Raw genomic sequence first — 22,403 nt, forward strand, 5'->3', positions numbered from 1 at the left:
ATATAATGTTAGTTTGTAGTTAAATACTGCACTAAAACTTAACCAGTTTTTTCGTACTAGTTCATCCTTGTGAATTTACTTTGATTTTTTAAATTCGCGTGAGAATTCTTTATTTTTCGCCTATGTCCGTCCACGGGATGAACTTTACTAAATTTTTTTACCAATTTAACCAACCAAACCCATTTTAACATTTAACCAATTTTTCATCAAAATTGGTTAAATGTATGGGCCGTGAAAGGCTAGCATACAGACAGACAGGCACACTCTCGTATTTAAATCTTAAAAGGGAGTATAGAGTATGGATATTGATATTTAATTAATTATTTTTATGTAGCGTTAAATCTATTAACTAATCTTAAAGGGAAGTGTACACTCTGTTGAGTAGTTATGTACAGAATTTACCTACCTATTTTGTGACGAGACGGTGTACAGAACGAAACCTTACACTACCGGGTCCTCTGAGCATCTTTGAACGGTGAAAGTGTAAACAGTGCGAGCGCTTTCATTCGAGTGTTTTGTTTGCTCTTACAATATGTCAGATTATTATCATACGCCTAATTGGCGTTCTTAAATCGTACGTTGTACGTATTCTTGTTATGGTGTGACTTCAAAAAATTGAGAATATTTCTGTTCTTACTAAAATATTTTCCATAGCGACCCGCCCCGGCTTCGCACGGGTGTTCCGGGATAAAATATAGCCTATACGGATTCGGAAGAATCCCTCTAAGTAATGGTAAAAGAAATTTTGAAATCGGTCCAGTGGTTTTTGAGCCTATTCAATACAAAAATACAAAGGTTTCCTCTTTATAATATTAGTATAGTAGATTACTATACAAGTAGTTAGGTAGGTACTTGCCGACTCTACGTCTATCTCTCTTGCTTTTTTCTTCTGTTCTTTCATCAAAATCAGTTAGAGGTAGCTAACTGAAATTGAATTTTTATTTTAAAAATTTCACTAGGAGCCGATTTTTCAATTGTCAAAATATAACTTTTATCTGAGAAATAAATTTGACATTTTGACTGATTTCCTATACAAACATTGTTAAAACCTCTAACTAACCGACTTCTTTATTCCTGAGATAGAAGTTGTTTGACGATTGAAAAATCGGCCCTGAGTATGTAAAAATGAGATTTTTAAAATAAAAAGTATCCGACACTAATAAAGCTAATTCAAGTGCTTACCACCATGAATCCCTACCCATTTACCTATTAAAAATGCGAAAGTGTTTAGATTTTTTGCATGGATATAGGTAACTAGTCTAAATAAGACCTAGAAAGTACTTTCCAGATCTTATTTAGTAGTCACTTTTGATCCCGAAATCAAAGAATTCCCACGGGGTTTTTAAAACCTAAAACCACGAAATCGTGAATATCGTCTAGTAAAAATATGTAGGTAGGTATATAAAAAAATAGTTGGCAATAATAGCGTCTTTTGAATGAAAATGTTTGAATGTAAACAGAATGGAGTCCCAATTGAGCAAGCACATTTCAATGTCGCTCATTGGCGGGCACTCTTACTTTCGGCGCGGTTCAACGTACCGAGAGGAGATATAGTACAGATCGAGTATATTTTACTACGCTGTCTGTGACCTGTCTAGCTTGAGGATATAATATTATTAATTAAAGATATATTACAAAAGTAAACGCGTAAATTACCAAGTACCGACCTCCCTAAGGACGTTTTGACTAATGACAATTATTGTAGTAGTTACTTAATTACTACATTTTTATTATTTTTATGTACTCGCATACCTATATTAAATCTTCAGTCTTTCAAATATAGGAGATTATCTAATAGTAAATAAATAATCATTGAAATTAATAGGTAAGTCAATTATTGCTGACCCTGTATAGCAACGACTATAAACTATTTTTATGGAGGTATATAGTTCCAACTGTATTGAATTGATACAATGTTATGTCTGTTATTGTCTAGTAAAAATAAAAAAATCTAAATATATGTATAAAACACAAGCTGGCTGACTGACTGATCTATCAACGCACAGCTCAAACCACTGGACGGAATGGACTGTTTGGCATGCAGATAACTATTATGACGTAGACATCGAATCGTATCGTAGAAAGGATTTTTGAAAATTACCCCAAAGGGGGTAAAGTAAGGGTTCGAAATTTGTGTCCACATGGACGAAACTTCATGATTTTTCATGGTCAAGGGCTGTACGTTTCAAAATAAATTGCTACGGAAGCTCAACACCAGCACCGGTAACATGGGTACAAAATGCAATCATTTTTAATACATCCGCCATCGCTACTCAAAAAACATCTTTTGGCATTTATAGAGAGTTAAATCTCAAATTGATGGCAATCGTCACACCTCCTGCGTTAAAGTACGCCGTTTATCAGGTGTACATAAATATTTATTTCACATAAAGATCATCCAGATACGAATTTATTTAGTGTTAACCTCAATATAGTTATTCGATCCGATACAACTAAGGCCCTTTTCACATGCGCACCACGGTCACATAAGTTCGTTCAAAAAGTGTAGGTACAATGGTACCTAGATTTACTTATTTTGGAAAAAATATTTGACTTTGACTTAGTATGAGTTAAAATGACAGCTTTTACGGCGTGGTAACCCTTTCAACAGGTGTTAAATGTCCTGGATTAAGTTATAATATTTATAGTAGTCTATTGTAGAGTAGACTTTTTGACGACCTCCCTGTGCACAGTGGTAAGCGCCGTGGTCTTATCAGTGGGAGGTCCCGGGTTCGATTCCTGGCAGGGTTTGGAATTTCATCATTTCTACATCACTGGTCTGGTCTAGTGGGAGGTTTTGGCCGTGGCTAGTTACCACCCTAACGGCAAAGCCGTGCCGCCAAGCGATTTGGCGTTCCGGTATGATGCGGTGTAGAAACCAAAGCGGTATGGGTTTAATTAAAGCTGCCATACCCCATCCAGGTCAGCCCGCTTCCATCTTTGACTGCACCATGACTTACCACCAGGTGAGATTGCAGTCAAAGGCTAAGTTGTAACTTGAATTAAAAAAAAGACTCGTTCACAGGAACACGAGCGCATGGCATGGCGAGCACGGGGGATGGCATTCAACCGCTACCACGTCACACATTTGCTAGAATATCCAAATATGTGTAGCAATTCCGCGAAACTAATGCATCGAAAACTTGTCGCACTTTTGATCTTTTTCTATAGAGACGCCTCACACACCCAACGCATGTGCATAGCCGTGCCACGCGAATATTATGATCATTTAAGGTGCTAAACGACTTATGGCCTTTGACTGTACATGCGAAAGAGCCAGCACGGCACGGCGCCGTACAGTGAATAATGCAAATGTAGGTATATTCATCAAATAAATTTAAACCCTTGTACCTTTGGCGGCAAGGTACAATTTTCATATCTTTTATTTCACGATAAATGTCAACTGGCACCACTTAATGGAACAAGGCAATTTTACTCGCACACTATAAAGTATCAGCGTAAAGTGCCATAACAACTCGAAGCCTATAATGAAACATCAAGTCTGAGAAAAGGTTTAAGCTAAATTAGACTTTAGGGGTTTGAAAGTAAAATCCTAAATTCGTTGAATAATGATATCATTTATTTCATTGAATTTGCACGTACAGCCGTCATCAAATTATACTCTTTATTTTTAATGTTGGGTAGCTTTCAGTCTGAGTCGGTGATACTTTATTTCGATTTTCTTTTAATAGCTGTTATTGCATTACAATTTACATATTTTAGATAAATATTGGAAAACCTAAAGGTTGTTAACCTGTTTCACCACGTCCGGATAAACTATCTAATGAATTTTAACGTCATGACAGTTTTTGTATTGGGAATCTGTCAAAATATCAAATCTATCCATTAGATAAAGTTTATCTGGCAGTTGTGAAATAGGCCTACAGTCACAAAGATCAAAAAGTAAAGCCATAAAATTATTTTCAACATAAAAAAATAACAAAAGGAGTAGTGCAAAGAACTAAAAAGAAAGAAGATCCCCCAAATCGCTTTTTAGGGACCTCAAAACTGAAATATTGCTGATAACACTTGGCATGGAATGGTATGGCTTCACATTTGAAATCTGGAATGGTGTAAAAATACAGCCGCCATATTGCAATTTTTTCATAAGTTTTATGACCAGTGTCACTTGGGATGATGTAAGAATTCTAACGATATCCCATGCATCTGAATTTGCTTAGGCATTTACCAGTTATAATCGAATAAAAAACTCACGTACTTACATGCACCTTGAAAATATTACACTCCTGATCCCTTATTTTACTTTATATTTAATCATAAATCAGCGAAACTCTACTAAAATATTTCACAACTATAAAAAAGTAAAAGCACATAATTTGTTAACATAATATTAAACAGCCATTAAGAAAAAGTGGGCATGTGATGCAATAAAATCTTTACGACTTTACTTTCTTTATTCATAATTACTAAGTTATTATAATGGTATCCTTTACATAGTAGTATACACATCAATCTTGAAGATATTGCAGGATATGTGCCTATACAACTTATATATGAAATCTGTTTGTATGTCTGTCTGTTCGTTACCTATGCAATAATTATGCTCGCGTACACTCTTAACCCGATTGAGTTGAAACTTTGTACAGTTATTGTTGAGACTTATGGGAAAGCTTCTGATATAACACTTGCCATCAACGTATGCACTGCCGTTTGCAACGCGTGTGTGCGTGTTTTACAGGTTTTAGCTTATCAGTACGTCACATTCTACGATAATTTTTACTGTTTTGGAGATAAATATTTATATAGGTTCACCGAGCAATTAAAAATAATAATTAAATAATTGGGCGGCAACCCAGAAGATGCAGGTTCGATTCCTGCTGGTTTTGCAATTTTTGATATGTATTTAAAAATAGTTTAGAATAATTAAATGTTTGAATACTTTATGCCACAGTGCACACATAATATATTCATTAACAGAGAGAAATATATAAAAGGAAATCTAAACTCGTATATTATGGTGCAAAGTATTAAAAATACAGTATTAAAAATTCCATATAACACTATCCTCAAAAAGGTTATGAAACGTATTGACGATAAATGTCGAAACGAAAATTCATCAGTAAAAGTGAAACTAATTACCAGAACCAATACAACCAATATAAAACACGCAATGTATCCATGGGTAACAATGTGTTAAAATGTATAAAATTGAAATCAATTACGGTCGCATGCATGGAAGAAAAGAGATATTTACGTACACCGTGGCGCAATTTCAAAAAGTTCTCACCATGCTCTCACACTCTTGATTACCATTGATGACGTTGCGATTTTGGATGATTAATGAGAAGATCACACACAGTGACTGATGAGTTATGACACATACCTACTCATGTGGTGTAAGGTGGAGCATCAAAACGGTCGTATTATACCGAGGTATCTATAAGGAAAATAATTATTTAAATTGGAGCTGTAATAATATCATCAAAATATATCACACGTAATATTATGAAAGTGTGGTACCTAGTTAGTATCTATATTTTGCCTCATTTCTGCATTTCTCGATTGATACCTAGATATGCTTCTCCAAAAAGTTCGGACTATGGGAAATAGGTTTTTATAATAAAATCCTAAGTTTCATTTTATCTGAATGGTAAAAGTCCGATCTTTTCCGTAGTTTTCGGTCTTTTACTAGCAATCGCTCGGTAAATTTTAAGGTTTTACCTGAGAGACACGCAAAAGTCCAAATAAAAAATAACTAGTTATGTATTATAAACTAAAACTAAAGGAACTAAACTAACTAAAGAATTGAAAGTAAGTTTAATTTGGTGTTTAGCGAAATTATGACAGTTTTAATAGGTTACACCAGAAGACTCGCTTTTTCCTCGCTAGCCCCTTCATTCAGCTTCACATAGATAATTTTAATGATAATCATTACAAAAAATCAGAATAATCAGAAATAAATACAGATTTTTCGTATTCTATCGCAGACCATTCGTATATTAATCACCGACGTTACAAGAACCATACAAGCCTACTTACATCGTAATCGACGACACAAGTGCAACATAAAGCGAAATTCCATTACGTTGTTGGAACCGAGACCACGAACAGCCTTACATACTCTTACAATAATTACTGAAAATACGTCATAATATTGACCGCTTATCATTCCATGGAAATGAACCACAGAAAAAGCACAAAAATGTTCTCCTCAAAGAGTTCCGGCAATATGGCATTTACAAATACTTTCTCCTGGTAGTCCCACGACCCACTTGCACGAAGACAACCCGTTCTTCTGGAACGCCCAAAATATTCGGTGATTAAAACCGATCGGTGTGCCCATGTCTTTACTTTCCACTTTTCAACTGTTGCCAATTAAATTTGGCAGGCGGTAGGTAACCATTTTGTTTTTGCGCCTTTTATAATCATGTTGTACATATGTTAATCGGGATCTTTTGATTAATCACAAAAAGAGAGTGAAATCGAATATTTTAATGAGATCGATGCAGTCGATGCTGCATTTTTATGTTCGTAATGTTTTATATTTAATTCAGTGAGAGTGATCAATACCGATAACAGTAATAAAAGTACCAAGCATAATCGTACTACACATGTTGATAAAAATCTTAATTAAGTTCTATCTAAATATAGTTAAAAAGGGATAAAGGTAGAGAGAGATGTAATATCCCCAAAGCTTTTCACCTGTGCCCTTGAAGACGTGTTTAAGGTTTTAAGGTATTGGACTGGAAAGGTCAAGACATACACGTGAATGGCGAAATTGCGAAAATATCGCCCAATTGCGATTTGCGAATGACATAGTCATACTGACTGAATCGCTGCAGGACCTGGATAAAACGCTGAACGAGCTTAGCTGTTCTTCCAGACAAGTAGGTCTTGAGATGAACATAGACAAAACGAAAGTTTTCAAAATCACAGAATGAAATAATGTGCAGATGTTAACCAAAAGTCTTAGCCTTTCCACCTTTGGCCCTTATTTCCATATTAGTTGCTTTATTATGCACGAGGAAGTCATGATAAGTCTTTGAAATGAAAATCCCTTGACAGGAGATAGTTTAGAGACTTTAGGTATCTACTTGAAAATTATAATTACGTGTTAGTACTACTGTGTTACTACTATACTTGGAATGGTTTTAACTTTATATAATGTCTGTTTCATCATCATGATCAACCCATTTCCGCCCCACTATTGAGTACAGGTCTCCTTCTCAGAATGAGAAGGGTTTAGGCCATAGTCTGCCACGCTGGCCCTATGCGGATTGGCAGACTTCACATACCACTGAGAATATGGAGAACTCTCAGCTATGCAGGTTCCCTCACGATGTTTTTTTTCACCGTTAAAGCAAGTGATATTTAATTGCTTAAAACGCACATAACTGAAGAGTTAGTGGTGGGGTCGAACCCCGACCTCCGATTAGGAGGCGGACGTTCTAACCACTAAGCTATCACAGCTTACAATGTCTGTTTATCTGCTTTTAAATAAGTTGATCTCTATAACATTATGTGAGGTACGTGTGCTATTTTGTTTTTTTTTTTGGCGAAATTCTAATATATCAATGTTTTCTGTTTTCTTTTCTTATCAATACTTTTTTATTGCATTTATGTCCCGCTTCCACGTGCATTGAATATATAAGATTAAATTTTATATTGAATTCATGGTGCACTTTAGCCGGTTTAAATTAATAGTGGAAGAAACTTAGATTATAATCGCATTTTTTGCCTGGTTACAATCAAATAGGAATTTGTCTCGTGGGTACCGAGTTACAATGGGACGAGAACGACGCTACTATGAGAAACTATGACAAATGTATATTTGTTATAAATTGCCGACTATGCTTACTATGGAGACTGGGGCGAGACTTTGAGCTTATGACTTATTTAATGAACTTGTTAGTAAAGTTCTCAAATAATAATATATTACATGCACTCCACTTACACTTTACGAATGGTTCTGACTTAGACAACTTTTACTCAACTTATTTATTTATAAATAGGTATTTTGGATCTAAATTAAATATTTGAAAACAAAAGTAACGATCTTTAAAAGAATAGGGATTTCATGTGTTATCGATAACGAATTTTCAATGCCACCAATGTTAGAAAATCTTGAAAAATATATACGCATGGCCTTAGAAAATATTTTTCCATAAAATTTAATTTTTGAGCACATCCGTTGGGAACACGATCTATTGGAACTTTCCCTTTAAACTAAGTGTACAAGTCAAACATTTGAACTTTCGTTGCGGAGTCAAAGGCACACATTTACGAGTATCTAGCGACAAGCCTAAGAGAGGACTTTGCTTTTTGCCTTGCTTATATTTATGGTTTTTTTTTTGTTTACAGTTCAAGATGCGGCAGAAACGTGGCCTGGCTATAGGCATCCTTCTAGTATTACATATGGTGAGGTATTTTTATACTATTCTTCTTTTCTTCTTTTTCCAGAATCTTACATTATTTCTGCTTCTAATCAAAATCAAAATCAAATCTCAAATCAAAAAAACTCTTCTTCATTTGAATATAAACTACTTGTCATAGCTGCGCATGCAAAATCTACTAAGTATGTAGCTTTTTAGGATTTTCGTTTTTAATATCATTTTATTTGGTTTTAAAAGGTGAGTGTACATATAGAAACCTGTTCTTTAGCATGTATGAGATAGTTCAAGAGATGATCTTTTTAGTTATGCGATTTTGATCTAAAAGTATAGCATATTAAAAAAAAATTAAAGTTTTGAAAATTCTTCTGAAAGTCGATGTTTTCTACATAGCGGAATTTTCATGAACAGTGACGTTGTGCTGATTCCTAATGCTGATTTCTACAGATTAATCAAAATGCTCTGCTTTATAGTAGTTCAAAGACTTAAATCCGCCGCTCAGTTTTTAAGCTACCTATGACATATTTAAGTACTTACCTACTTATAAAGACATGTACCAATAAAAACAGTAGATACTACAAGTAAAATGACAAAGTTAAGAGGAAACTTTCACTCTAGGTGTTAAATATTTAGCGAGTTCAAACCTACTTCATACGTGACGTACCTACTACCTACGAGTATCTATTCCGTAGGTGTTCACGGCTATCGAATAACATTGTTACATGCTGTTACTTTGATAGATTAGATTTCCACTCTCATTTTTTATAATAATTAATTAAGGTACGATTAATACTACTTATTACGTAATTAAGTATATAAGTATGTGGAAATAGTAATAGAAAAGTTTTTAGATATTCAAATAAACTTCAAATGTGCTTTCAAATCGCAAAGTTTAGCACGTACCATTTAACTATCTACATGAAGTAATAATAGTGTATTAAAGTTTTTCGAGTGGTTACATAATAACAATTTCTATAAAAAAAAAGGGTTGGTGAAAGTACAAAATAATCTATTCGTTGTTGTCACAAACAATAATGTAACAGAGTCTTAGAAACATAGAATGAAACTTAATTCAATTAATATATAAGGCAAGAGCCCGAGCACACACTAAGTAGAGCGGCGCTTGAAAGTTAATGGTTTTTAATCGACACAAGTTCCTTTTACGGCACATCACTAGAGCGCCTAGGAGGTTTGTCTGTTATCGCTCTGTGATTTTTCACGTAACATACTTTTAGTGGATACCTGTGGGATTTTAAAAAGTATATCAAAAAACTTGTTAGTATAATGTACTCGTACCTACTTACAAAAATTGGCATTCTGTGCCAACAGAACTCAGAAGTGTAAACTTAAGACTATGAAATAACAGTGGGTTTATATTGGATTTTTAAATTAACTCTAGTGTGAAAAAAAACCATAATTTGTAGAACAGAATAGAATAGATTTTTATTCAATTAGACTTACAAGTGCTTTTGAATCGTCAAAATAAGTTATGCCGTTGTGAATTGAAAAAATCAACGTTAGTTCAGTTTTTACATCTATCAGTAGGTCAAGACTACAATCAACATTAGCATGTCGGTGATGCGACCTTGAAGTTTTAACTCAACTCAAAATAGCTCAACGCGCCTCAAGAAGTTTTCCCTTCAAAAGTACAATTTCAGAAATCGTAAATGAATACCTACATTCTAGGTAATCATCTCAAACGTAGGGCGTATCTGAGTCTTCCGCGAGGAAATAGCACGAGATAGCATCTAATACGGTCATCGGGCAAAAGCGCCCATATTGGGCACTGACCCACTCCCTCCACTGACGGACATGTCTAGTTCCGTCTAAGTACGCTATTTACCTGTTTTGTCTTCGCCCAGTAAGAACCACTAACTTAAATGGTATCATTGTAACTGAACGTTGTAAACAACTCTTAGTGCTTACTTAGAAGTGTAAAAAACTGTTGCACTGATTTCAGTAATTATCTGTGTGGCCATACGCTTAATAGCTCTGGTCTCTTGTTCTAAGCTAAGCACGCTTTCTCCAGAAATACCTCATTAAATACACAGGTAATTAAAAAGAGTACAGCAAATACTTACATTATTTAAATTATTTAACAAATAAACATTTGACCACCACGAGTTTTGATGATATTATAAAAGAAATGAAGCTGGAATGAGCAGTTTTGACCCCAAGACCAATAATGGTTCTAATAAGTGCCTACAGTGATCCAAAATACGTTTCTGAACAGCTGAAATTTTTCCAGTACAGTTCTTTACACAGAATTTTTAATTAAGAGTAGGTACTTATTTGTAGCTTCAAGTATCCTGGCTCCATAATTTTAAAATGGTATGACAGCTACTAGAAAAAAAATTAGAATTCTAAATGAAAATAATGTTGAATTCTTGTTTACATAAACTTTTGAGTTATATGACAGTCATCTTTACACTTATCTAATGCCACTTGCCTACAAATACCTGGATTATTATTATCATGATTCATTACTAGATAAAAGTAGGTGGCAATGGATTTTTAGGGTTCCGTAATTCAAAAGGAAAAACGGAACCCTTATAGGATAAATTTGTTGTCTGTCTGTCTGTCCGTCTGTTAATAAAACCTATAGGGTACTTCCCGTTAGCCTAGAAAGTCAGCTAGATAGGTCTTATATCACAAGTAAACGAATAAATCCGAAAACCGTGAATATGTGCTTATATCATACAAAAAAAAATGTGTTCACGATAAATTTATTTCACTAAATCACATATTGATAGCGCAGTTGTTATTAACTTGTATTGCACATAAAAATGTTAAAATATTTGGTACCATGGTACGGAACCATTCGTGTGCGAGTCCGCCACGCACTTGACCGGATTTTATTTATTAAGATATTTACTGGTCGTTACTACCGGAACCAAATTATCGTAAAGTAACCAACGTTGTTCTAAAGTAACCTAAAGTAATGCCGATATATGACAATAGACTGATGTCGTAAGAGTAAAAGCCAGCTTTCCCGTCGCGTCGGTCACACGGCGACCTACAGCGCCGACATACATTGAACTTGAAATCCTGCTCGTCATTCTAGGTATATTGTCCTACTATTTATTTCTTTGCTGGTCAACTTTTATAATTTATTCCGCATCTGCGACTTTGTTTTTATTACAATTAGGTACTTAGGTATTGGCTGTTGAATTATTTATTATTCTTATTTTAACTTCTTTAGTTTCGGCGCTTGTTTTCCTTCTTCGAACTCTTGATTTTTTAACTCCCGACCCAAAAAGAGGGGTGTTATAAATTTGGCGTGTGTACCTGTGTATTTGTCTGTGGCATCGTAGCTCCTAAACTGATGTACCGATTTTAATTTAGTTTTTTTTGTTTGAAAGGTGGCTTGATCGAGAGTGTTCTTAGCTATAATCCAAGAAAATCGGTTCAGCGATTTGAAAGGTAACAGCTCTTTTCTAATCGCTGTAACCTTCACTTGTCGGGGGTGTTAGAAATTTTTAATTTACACTTGTTTATCAATGCAATGAAAGACTTCTTCGCTCAATTAACGCAGATATGTCATTCAACCATAATATTAATATTAACTGCATGATGATAACCTTCCATCAAAGTTTTCAGTTTCATCGCTTTCTTGTTTCCTTCCAGGATAATTATATTTTTAACCAGATTTTAAAACGTTTCTATGGAAAATTTTAAATTAATTAATGTATGAAAGGAGCTTTTATCTAGGTTAAGTATCGCTGCTTCTTATTATCTTCCTTCCAACACTATTATTAAGGTTCTGTACCAAAATGGTAAAACGGAACCCTTATGATGTGATTGCTGGTCTGTCCATCCGTTTGTCACAGCTCTTTATTTTGGTGACTACTATCACAGTTGTGCTGCTATGCTATGACTCATAAATTGGACAAGCTATTTACTTAAAGAAAGTAACTGAGCAATCATTTTATTTAACTAACTATCTTGTTTAACCCTTATGGCAAATAAAATAATGCAATGAATGTTATTATTGCATTTGCGCATTTAAATTTTAAAGTGGGATTTGTAATTATGTGGGATATATCAATTGTTATAATATTCCACTCATCATTTCATAATAATTAAAGTACTTTATTTTCACAAAGTAGTAAATAGATTTTATATTATTTTTAAATGGCTTTATTTTTAACTTGTGATGGGTCAGAAAAATCAGCAATAAATCAAAACAAACTTAATTTTGTGGTTCTCAATAAAAAGAGACTTAGGTATTTTTGAAACGGTAGATTAATTTAACCAAATAACTTATGATGTTTTATTTTTAAGCTACGGAACCCTTGGTGGACGATTCGGAATCGCAACTGACAATTCAGTTGTGAGTCAGAATTGAAGAGCTGTTGTTTTTCTATGGACATGAATTAGGTCTCACTAAAAAAGTAGACTTCAATGCATAAAATGTTTTCATTCAATCTTCGATTGAATGAAAACATTTTATGCATTGTGTGTCGTGCTTGTGTCGATCTATTAAGCAAGTTAAGTATTCTAAGCATTCTTTAAATTGCCAAATAAATATAAGAAAAAAGAGTGCATCTAAAGGTGCTTATCAAAAATAACCAAAGCCTTCAAACACACAAAGATGATAAAAGAGCCGAAACTAAACAAACATCTGAAAGTCACGAATTAGCCGAGTCGCGGCGATTTAATGAAAGTAAAATTAGTCCGACGAGAGCAACGACCGCGCAGTGACACACTGCACTTGACGGCCGCTCCCCTGAATACTCATAAGCGGATCTCGTTCCACTCGCGTGCTTGCGAACTGAGCATCTGCTTTGAGGCCTGCGGCTTTTCTACTAAATAATATCAAAATAAATCATTTTAGATCTTTGAGTTACTCTGTTTTATTTACGAGACGTTTTAGTTTGGAAATAAATCAAAAATGTTGTTCGCATAGTCTGGCGTCACTTTTAAGAATCAAATTCTAAAATGGTAACAGTAGACATCTATAGATTTTCAAATATAGTAAGAACATCAACAGAGAATTTTGTTGTAGTATGAACAATCTTATCAGTGACATATTATCAGTTATGAACGAAATTTATCAGCGTAAAAATGACGCACGAGACGTTGTGAGTCATGATCTATTAAATGATCGACTAGTTAAATAACGCACGTAATTTCTTTTTCGATTCAACTTTCTCTTTTTAGATTACGTAACAATAATATGGTGCGTAGGATCAATTTGAGCCATGCTGTCCGTCCAGATTCCAATCTGAAATAATAACTGGATTCGACCACGGGCCGGGAGGATGGAACTTTATAAGCTCTCATAAATCTTTATTGATGAAAATAAAAAGCCGCCACACATCGTAGTCGGAACCAATACTTTCTAATTTGTTGCTTGAGGCGAAACAAATGAGAGTTATTTAGAAGCGCCGACGATTCGATAATTTTAGGCTCACCGATAGCCAATAATAAAAGTCTGATTGAAAAATTGTGGCTGGTTAAATAAAAATCTTTTCGAGATAACATTCGACCACCCAAAAAACTGCGACGCGATGTCAGGAAAACCAGAAATAATTAATGACAAAGTGTAAGCTCCGCGGAACTAGTTTAATGTTTCTGAGAGCAGAGCGGTCAATTGAGCGATGATTTAAATCAAATGTGAACCAGAACCACGGCAACTTTCACGTGATGATTCTATTCATGTCGAGGAAATCTGAGAGTTATCTAGTCAGATTTTATTCGACCCAGAACATTGGGTGTTGTCGCATATCTTGGAACGGGTGCAGGTTTTGGAAGAGATATATTTAAACCGGTCAGTGTGTCGAATTAAATAATATTTAAAATATTGCCCACGCGCTAGTGAAAGCTGGTGGTGCTACAAAACATGTAATTTTCATGTCAGAATAATATACGGTGCTTAAGAGGTAGATTCTTGTTATATTGTTTAATTGTTTTTATCGTGTAGTTAGGACATGTTTTAAACAAGTACGCTTCTTAACGGACATTATATTATTTAGAGTAAAAGATATCTAACAATTCATTATTCAGAAACGTGGTTTCCCAGATGTAATTCAAAAACATATCTACACATATTTCGAGATCCATTTCAAAGCATCGTGATATACTTTTTAAAAAACTAGACGTAAAGCCATAATTTATTTTCTAAATTTTTGTTTACAATGATTTTCTCCGATAAGAATTTAAATCCTGATGATCCCGATGGTTTATAATATTAAAATAATAGGTAGTATGAATCTTATTTCAGCTTTCTACAATGACTAAAGCCAAGAAACGTATCGTGGTTTTGATTTATTTCTTGTTGTTAAATTCTCTATTTTTAGATTGAAATCATAATTTGCTCCTATGTATTTTTCAGAGCGGAACACTGAGTGATCAGACGTCTAACGAAGGTGGTGGCGGGGGCGGGCCGAGCTCAGACTCCAACAGTGCAGCGGAACCATCTAGCGACCAACTGGCGATGGAGTCTTCGGAGAGGGAAACACCAAGTCATGCTTACAACGGACCACCGCCTCCAGTTCCACCGCCGCACAATCGAAGGCAGAATCCGCAACACCACCAGCCACACCATCCAATAGGTAGGCATGACACACGCAAAATTATAATAATTTATATAACAAACAAGTCATAAAACTCTCTGATTTAGTTCTTAATTTAGGATTGGATTTGAACCATATAGCTAATGGTATACCGTGTCTAAATTTCATTTATCTATTAGTGAAATCAGTTTTGCTGATATATATTATTATATACATTTATTATATTGTATAGGTATTCAATCTTTTAATTCCAAATATTTTTGTTTTACAGGTATGCCCAGGATTCCCAATCATCATCAACTTCACTCAAAGCCTTTCCCTCTCGGACCTCCTGTCAATCACCACAAAAATGAGATTGGTACCGGATTCCGCGGACCGCCTCCTCCTCCCGCACCGCCTTCTGATGCTCAAGCTTCAGCCAGCGATAAGGTGTTCAGCACTGCCGGGGACGTCTGGCCAGCACCCGCACCTGACATGCCGAAGATTCTTTCACTCGACGTAAAGTGTGAAAAGAACGCTATGAGAGTGTTTCTTAGTTTCGACAAACCATTCTTTGGAATAGTATTTTCGAAAGGTCACTATTCAAATCACCAGTGCGTCCACCTTCCTCCCAATCTAGGTAGAACATCGGCTTCGTTCGAAATCGGTGCACATGCGTGCGGTACAGCAGGCAGTGGAGACCCGCGATACCGAGGAGACGTAGCCGCCGCCGGGACATATTTTGAGAACGTAATAGTAATACAATATGACCCACAAGTACAAGAAGTATGGGATCAAGCAAGAAAATTACGGTGTACGTGGCACGATCAATACGAGAAGGCAGTTACTTTCAGACCCTTCCCAGTGGATATGCTAGATGTTGTTCGAGCTGATTTCGCTGGTGACAATGTCGGTTGCTGGATGCAAATCCAGGTCGGAAAAGGACCTTGGGCATCTGAAGTATCGGGACTCGTCAAGATCGGACAGACAATGACTATGGTATTAGCAATCAAAGATGACGATGCGAAATTCGATATGTTAGTTCGTGACTGTGTAGCTCATGATGGTCAACGCGCTCCTATACAATTAGTCGATAGGCGAGGCTGTGTAACTAGACCTAAACTCATGTCAAGGTTTACAAAGATCAAAAACTTTGGAGCTAGTGCATCCGTTCTTTCATACGCTCACTTCCAGGCATTCAAATTCCCTGATTCCATGGAAGTGCATTTCCAATGTACAATCCAGATTTGCAGATATCATTGTCCCGACCAGTGCTCCGATGGCGGCCATAACGTAATTGCTCCTCACGCTGAATATGGACCGCCACAAATTGACTCATATCCAGTTAATGTGGAGATAAGGAGAGATGAGCGCAGAGTAAGGAGGCAACGACGGGCTACTTCCCCTGAAAAAGAAGTCGGTGTGAACAGAGTTATACGAGTAGTTTCTGCTGGTGATCTCAACATGGATTCCGCGGAAGAAAGCACACTTCCGAGAATTGTACCGACGCCAGGTCTTGTTTGTATGACTACTCCAGGATTTGCTGCGACGCTTGGGGCCCTCCTTATCACATTAATATGCTCATCTGCGGTTTCAGCAGTCTTATTTTTCAAACTGCGTCCCATATCAAAGCTGAAGAAGAAAACCGCCGCTGTTTCCACGATACCGAGGCCGCATCCGACGACAGGGCCACACGTAATCTCAAAAAGTCGATTTTACTCGTAACATTTTGATGCATTTATAATAAAATTTGTAAATAGTAGGGTAATGAGACTGAAGTAACAACCATGCCAATACATTATTTATTAATGTGCTCAAATAATCATTTAGGTACAATTGAAAGTCCTGTAGTTTTTATTGTCCTCGTGTTAAATGATTTTAAAATTGTAGAAAAATTAAAGAGAGTGAATTAACAGACTCAGCCATTATGAGACTTCAGTTAAGTTCGTATATAGTAAACAATAATAATGCATTTAAAAGAGCTGTAGTAGCAGATTTCACTGAAAGGATAAAATCAAGGGAGTAATTATGCAATGCACTTACATTAACAATCACGTTCAATGTAAAAATTATAAACAATTGCCATCCATTGTACAACGATTGTCTGAAATTTTAACTCTATTCCAATAATAACATGAGATTCAAAGTATAATAGAGTTACTAATTCTAATTGCAAACACTGCGAAATTACCCCTGTGATGGAAATGGAAATGGAAAACTGGAAACGAACAATAGTTTTGACAAACCCAAATGTAGTATTAAAACGTCATAAGTACAATCTTCTGTTACCTCTTGTCGAATGTCCTTTTGATACAGGGGCAACGGAAAATACGTGGTATAGCATCATTTAGGTCCGTTTTCTATATTCAATCTATCTGTGATCCATGGAAAATAAACTTACATCCGTAATTATTAACAACTTATATGTAATCTGTAGATAGGTTACTTAGCAACATTGTTCTTTATCAACAAGTGTAAATTAAAAATTTATAACACCCGCGACAAGTGAAGGTTACAGTAACTAGAAAAGAACTGATAACTTTCAAACGGCTGAACCGATTTTCTTGGATTATAGCTAAGAACACTCTCGATCAACCCACCTTCCAAACAAAAATAAACTAAATTAAAATCGGTTCATTAATTTAGGAGCTACGATGCCACAGACAGATACACAGATACACACGTCAAACATATAACACCCCTCTTTTTGGGTCGGGGGTTAAAAAATATCATACAGTTTTCTACAAATAACAACGTTGCTATACTTAGCCGACAGACTGTACTGACTGCCGACCTGTCTATCCTACCTGTAGGTAGGATTTATTATTGATTTCAACCAATAAGCAACGTATTTGTATTAATTTTGTGACAATAACAACGTTATTAAGAAATAAATCTATAGATTACAGATAGATTGAATATTTAGAAAATGGACGTTAGGTAAACCGCTAGAAATAGTTTAAAGTAACTTGTCATTAGTATTAATATTATTTATTTTAGTTAAGTTATTGTTATAGTCATATCTATTTATTAGCTGTTATTTATTTTAACCACCTGAGTACCTCCTCTTCTTACATTTTTTTGTTGTCTTGTTTTATTTTTTAAAATTCTACGACCTGTTGAAAATAGTTGTCAAGTTTTATGGACACCGTTTTACAAATATTATGTTTCAAAAATTTTACATTAATATACCTAAGCGAATAATGTACAACATCATGAACAAAATGTAGCATTGAATATAATTATCTAAACAATATAAGGTAATGAGTAACTTTTATTTACCCGACTTATCCAAGAAGTGCCCAATAAAGTTTAAAAAATTATCAATTTTTGTATAAACTTTTTTGTGGTTTTATTTTGCCCATTTTTATATTTTAAGTACAAAGATAAGTATATAATATGCTTATATTATATAATAAGCCTATAATGCATCCGAAAAAATTTTAAGCTATATATAACCTTGCGCTTGACTGCAATCACACCAGAAAGTAGGTGATGATGCAACCTAAGCTGTCCTATTTATTCTTCTTTCGAAGGCACCAATATTATAGCTAGCGTAGAAAACGGAAGCCGGAAAGGCATATTTTCATATTCTAGTAAAAACAAGAGAGAAAACAACTTTGAATAAAAACCTTTAGCGTTGTTTCACGATTGTTTATCGAGAGGAAACCTGCATGCTTGCTCGCAATGTTCTCAAAGATGTGTGGATTCTGTCAATCCGCACAAGGCCAGCGTAGTATTAGTCTGTAATCAAGCCCTCCTCATTCTAAGAGAAATCCAGTGCTCAGTAGTGAGCCGGCGATGGGTTGATTATGACGATGATGATGATAATGCCCAATACTTCACTATTAAGCTATCCAAGGCTGACGAATTAACAGACAAATGACAAGGATGTTTCTTATGCACAGCAACCGATCCAAATCCGAGCAAATTCTGATCTAGAAAACTCATAAACTAGATGATCCACTACCCACCTGATGACTTGGACATGTAGTGCGCAAGCGTTCATAGTTCATACGAGTAACGGTGTGGTTAATATTTCGGTCCATGAACAATGCTCCGAGTTGGAGATATTCTTGAGTTCGAGAAACGAAATGCAAATCTTAGTAGCAGATTAGATACCTTCTGCAGCTACTTCTATTGGCGTCACTCAGAAAAGCAGGTATTATTTAAATATTTTTATCGAATTATTGGAATGTCCTCTCCGAAACCAACACAAAAAAAACACAAGTTTAATGTGCAAGGTTATCCGAGAGTTTTAATCTAAACAAACTAATGCCAAAATAAATAATTTAATTAGAGCGTGATTGCTATCACAACATCTAATTATCCAGTTCACAACCCAAATACCGAAAATATGCGATATCGCCCCGAATCTCGGAAGGAGACTGAACTAAAACCTTCGAAACACCCGTATTTATGCAAGTTCAATCTTGTTGGCCTCCTAGCAACAGATTGTATGACATCGAATGAGCCAAATATCGATTTTACCAAACTACCTGCATTAGGTAAATTAATAATTTTATATTATTTTTGACAACTCAAATCAATTTCTAAAAATAACCTTACAGTTCGGCCGTCCTGAATTTAACACGTCCTCGTGTTTCTAATCAATCTTGTCATGTCAGTCGCGGGCTTCCTTGCCCTAAGTCAAATCCAAATCATGGGCTATCCTGCCCTCCGTCAAATCATTAAAACCTACCCCTGAACTGCCGAACTCTCAGTTTTAATATCAAGTCAACAATAAATCCAAACGACTAACTTCTCATTCGATGTATACAAAATCTGAACCACTCATTGCAAATTACTTTCCAATTCACAAAAGACTAAATTATTAAAAAAAAACTAAAAATTTTAATCACCAAATCAAACTCAATAAAAATTTTAATCAAATGTGGGTTGTTTACAAAAAGATACCAAAGCGAAATTAAGACAACGTGAGACACGTCCCGCTTCTGAATTATTGGCGTCACTCAGAAAAGCAGGTATTATTTAAATATTTTTATCGAATTATTGGAATGTCCTCTCCGAAACCAACACAAAAAAAAACACAAGTTTAATGTGCAAGGTTATCCGAGAGTTTTAATCTAAACAAACTAATGCCAAAATAAATAATTTAATTAGAGCGTGATTGCTATCACAACATCTAATTATCCAGTTCACAACCCAAATACCGAAAATATGCGATATCGCCCCGAATCTCGGAAGGAGACTGAACTAAAACCTTCGAAACACCCGTATTTATGCAAGTTCAATCTTGTTGGCCTCCTAGCAACAGATTGTATGACATCGAATGAGCCAAATATCGATTTTACCAAACTACCTGCATTAGGTAAATTAATAATTTTATATTATTTTTGACAACTCAAATCAATTTCTAAAAATAACCTTACACTTCGGATAGAGAATTCTCAGATTCAGATAAGAATATGCAGTTCGTAAAGAGCCTAAGAAAAGTTGATAATAATTTATATTATTATCATCTGTGGTTTGCGACAGATCGCGTGCGTTCGCGACGAATTTGATAGTTTGTATTCTGTAAAACTCGATAGTACGGGTGGCGCCGCGGCGACGAATGCGGCGGTTTTTATGAATTACCGATTCGTCTAACAATAGAAAACAAAAGTGAAGATAACTCGAACGACTAGGGATATGCCTAGTCGTTCGAGTTATCTTCACTTCATATGTGCGTAGCAGATGTTTACAGAATACCAAACTAAGGTGAAGTGAGATTGCTTTCGAAGCGAGCTACTCGTATCTCACTTGAGTAAGCTTTAAGTCTATACCTTTAAGTAGGTACTTTTTAGAGTTCCGTACCTCAAAAGGAAAAACGGAACCCTTATAGGATCACTTTGTTGTCTGTTTGTCTGTCTGTCCTTCCATCCGTCCGTCGTGTCTGTCAAGAAAACCTATAGGGTAGGTCCCAATGACCTAGAATCATGAAATTTGGCAGGTACGTAGGTCTTATAGCACAAGTAAAGGAATAAATCTGAAAACCGCGAATTTGTGGTTACATCATTTAAAAAAAAAAATGTGTTTCAAATTTTCAAAGTAAGATAACTAACTATATGAAGTGGGGTATCATATGAAAGGGCCTTACCTGTACATTCTAAAACAGACTTTTATTTATTCTTATATACAGGGTGGTCAAAAAGTCGTGGATCAAACGAAATAGGGAGATAGAGGAGGTCATTTCTAGCAAAAAAAAAAATCTACAGCATGGCCATATTTAAATTGCCCTAAGAGTTATGAATATTTTTGGGTTTTTTAACAAAATACCAGATTCTCTTACAATTAGACTAATTAAAAAAAAATGAGATAAAAAACAATAAAACAAACGATGCTGTGTCATTACTAGATAATGTATCAGCACTACAAACCTTCTATTGAGGCTCTGGCTACCAAATTACAAGAGCAATTAATTTTTTTCCAAAACTTTTAAAGCGTTACCAAGAATTAAATGTCACTTTAAAAGCGCACTGTGAAAAAAAAATGTACTACGGAAAAGTGACCCTGTATCAGAAAAACTTGCTGATTTAATGCCAATTTAAATGAGGTATAACTCATTACTCTTTGTTTCGTAATTCTGGTATTATAATCGTTTTTTTCATATCAAGGTGCCAGTAGATTAGTTTAATTCAAAATAATTTTGAAGATTATCATGCTGCTAGTTAAACTGCTAGTTTTTTGTACGTTGGAATGCTAGGAACATCACTGTGCTTGTCACACTTAAAATTTGTGAAAAGAACAGACCCTTCACTACCACCACGTGCCAGAACTACCCAGAACGCCCGTCTTGCAAGTAGTTCATCTTTTCTAGGAAACAAAAGGATAAAGAAACTATGCCTCTCGTTCACACTAATTATCCTTTCTATTTGCATTGTTGGAATAAGGAAGGATGTGAAAGAGAGGCATAGTTTTTTATCCTTTGGTTTCCTAGAAAAGAGGGCGTTCTGAGTAGTTCTGGCACGTGGGGGTAGTGAAGAGTTTCTGTTCTTTTCACAAATTTTAAGTGTGACAAGCACAGTGATGTTCTTAGCATTCCAACGTACAAAAAACTAGCAGTTTAACTAGCAGCATGATAATCTTCAAAATTATTTTGAATTAAACTAATCTACTGAAATTTACACCTTGATATGAAAAAACGATTATAATACCAGAATTACGAAACAAAGATTAATGTGTTATACCTCATTTAAATTGGCATTAAATCAGCAAGTTTTTCTGATACAGGGTCACTTTTCCGTAGTACATTTTTTTTTTCACAGTGCGTTTTTAAAGTGACATTTAATTTTTAGTAACGCTTTAAAAGTTTTGGAAAAAAATTAATTGCTCTTGTAATTTGGTAGCCAGAGCCTCAATAGAAGGTTTGTAGTGCTGATACATTATTTAGTAATGACACAGCATCGTTTGTTTTATTGTTTTTTATCTCATTTTTTTTTAATTAGTCTAATTGTAAGAGAATCTGGTATTTTGTTAAAAAACCCAAAAATATTCATAACTCTTAGGGCAATTTAAATATGGCCATGCTGTAGAATTTTTTTTTGCTAGAAAT

General features: G+C 35.1%; 1 protein-coding gene across 1 annotated transcript in view; it reads left to right on the forward strand.

The window, feature by feature from the left end:
- The window catches only part of LOC123868994, a 42,410-nt gene extending 25,503 nt beyond the window's left edge, over positions 1–16,907 (forward strand). The window contains exons 2-4 of the mRNA XM_045911714.1: positions 8,323–8,379; positions 14,689–14,908; positions 15,141–16,907. Coding sequence (XP_045767670.1) covers positions 8,329–8,379; positions 14,689–14,908; positions 15,141–16,573 — 1,704 coding nt within the window. The 5' untranslated portion in view covers positions 8,323–8,328 and the 3' untranslated portion in view covers positions 16,574–16,907. The remainder of the gene's footprint in view (positions 1–8,322; positions 8,380–14,688; positions 14,909–15,140) is intronic.
- Positions 16,908–22,403: the final 5,496 nt, after the last annotated feature.

Source organism: Maniola jurtina, chromosome 10 (assembly GCF_905333055.1).
Source record: "Maniola jurtina chromosome 10, ilManJurt1.1, whole genome shotgun sequence".
Lineage (NCBI taxonomy): Eukaryota > Metazoa > Arthropoda > Insecta > Lepidoptera > Nymphalidae > Maniola > Maniola jurtina.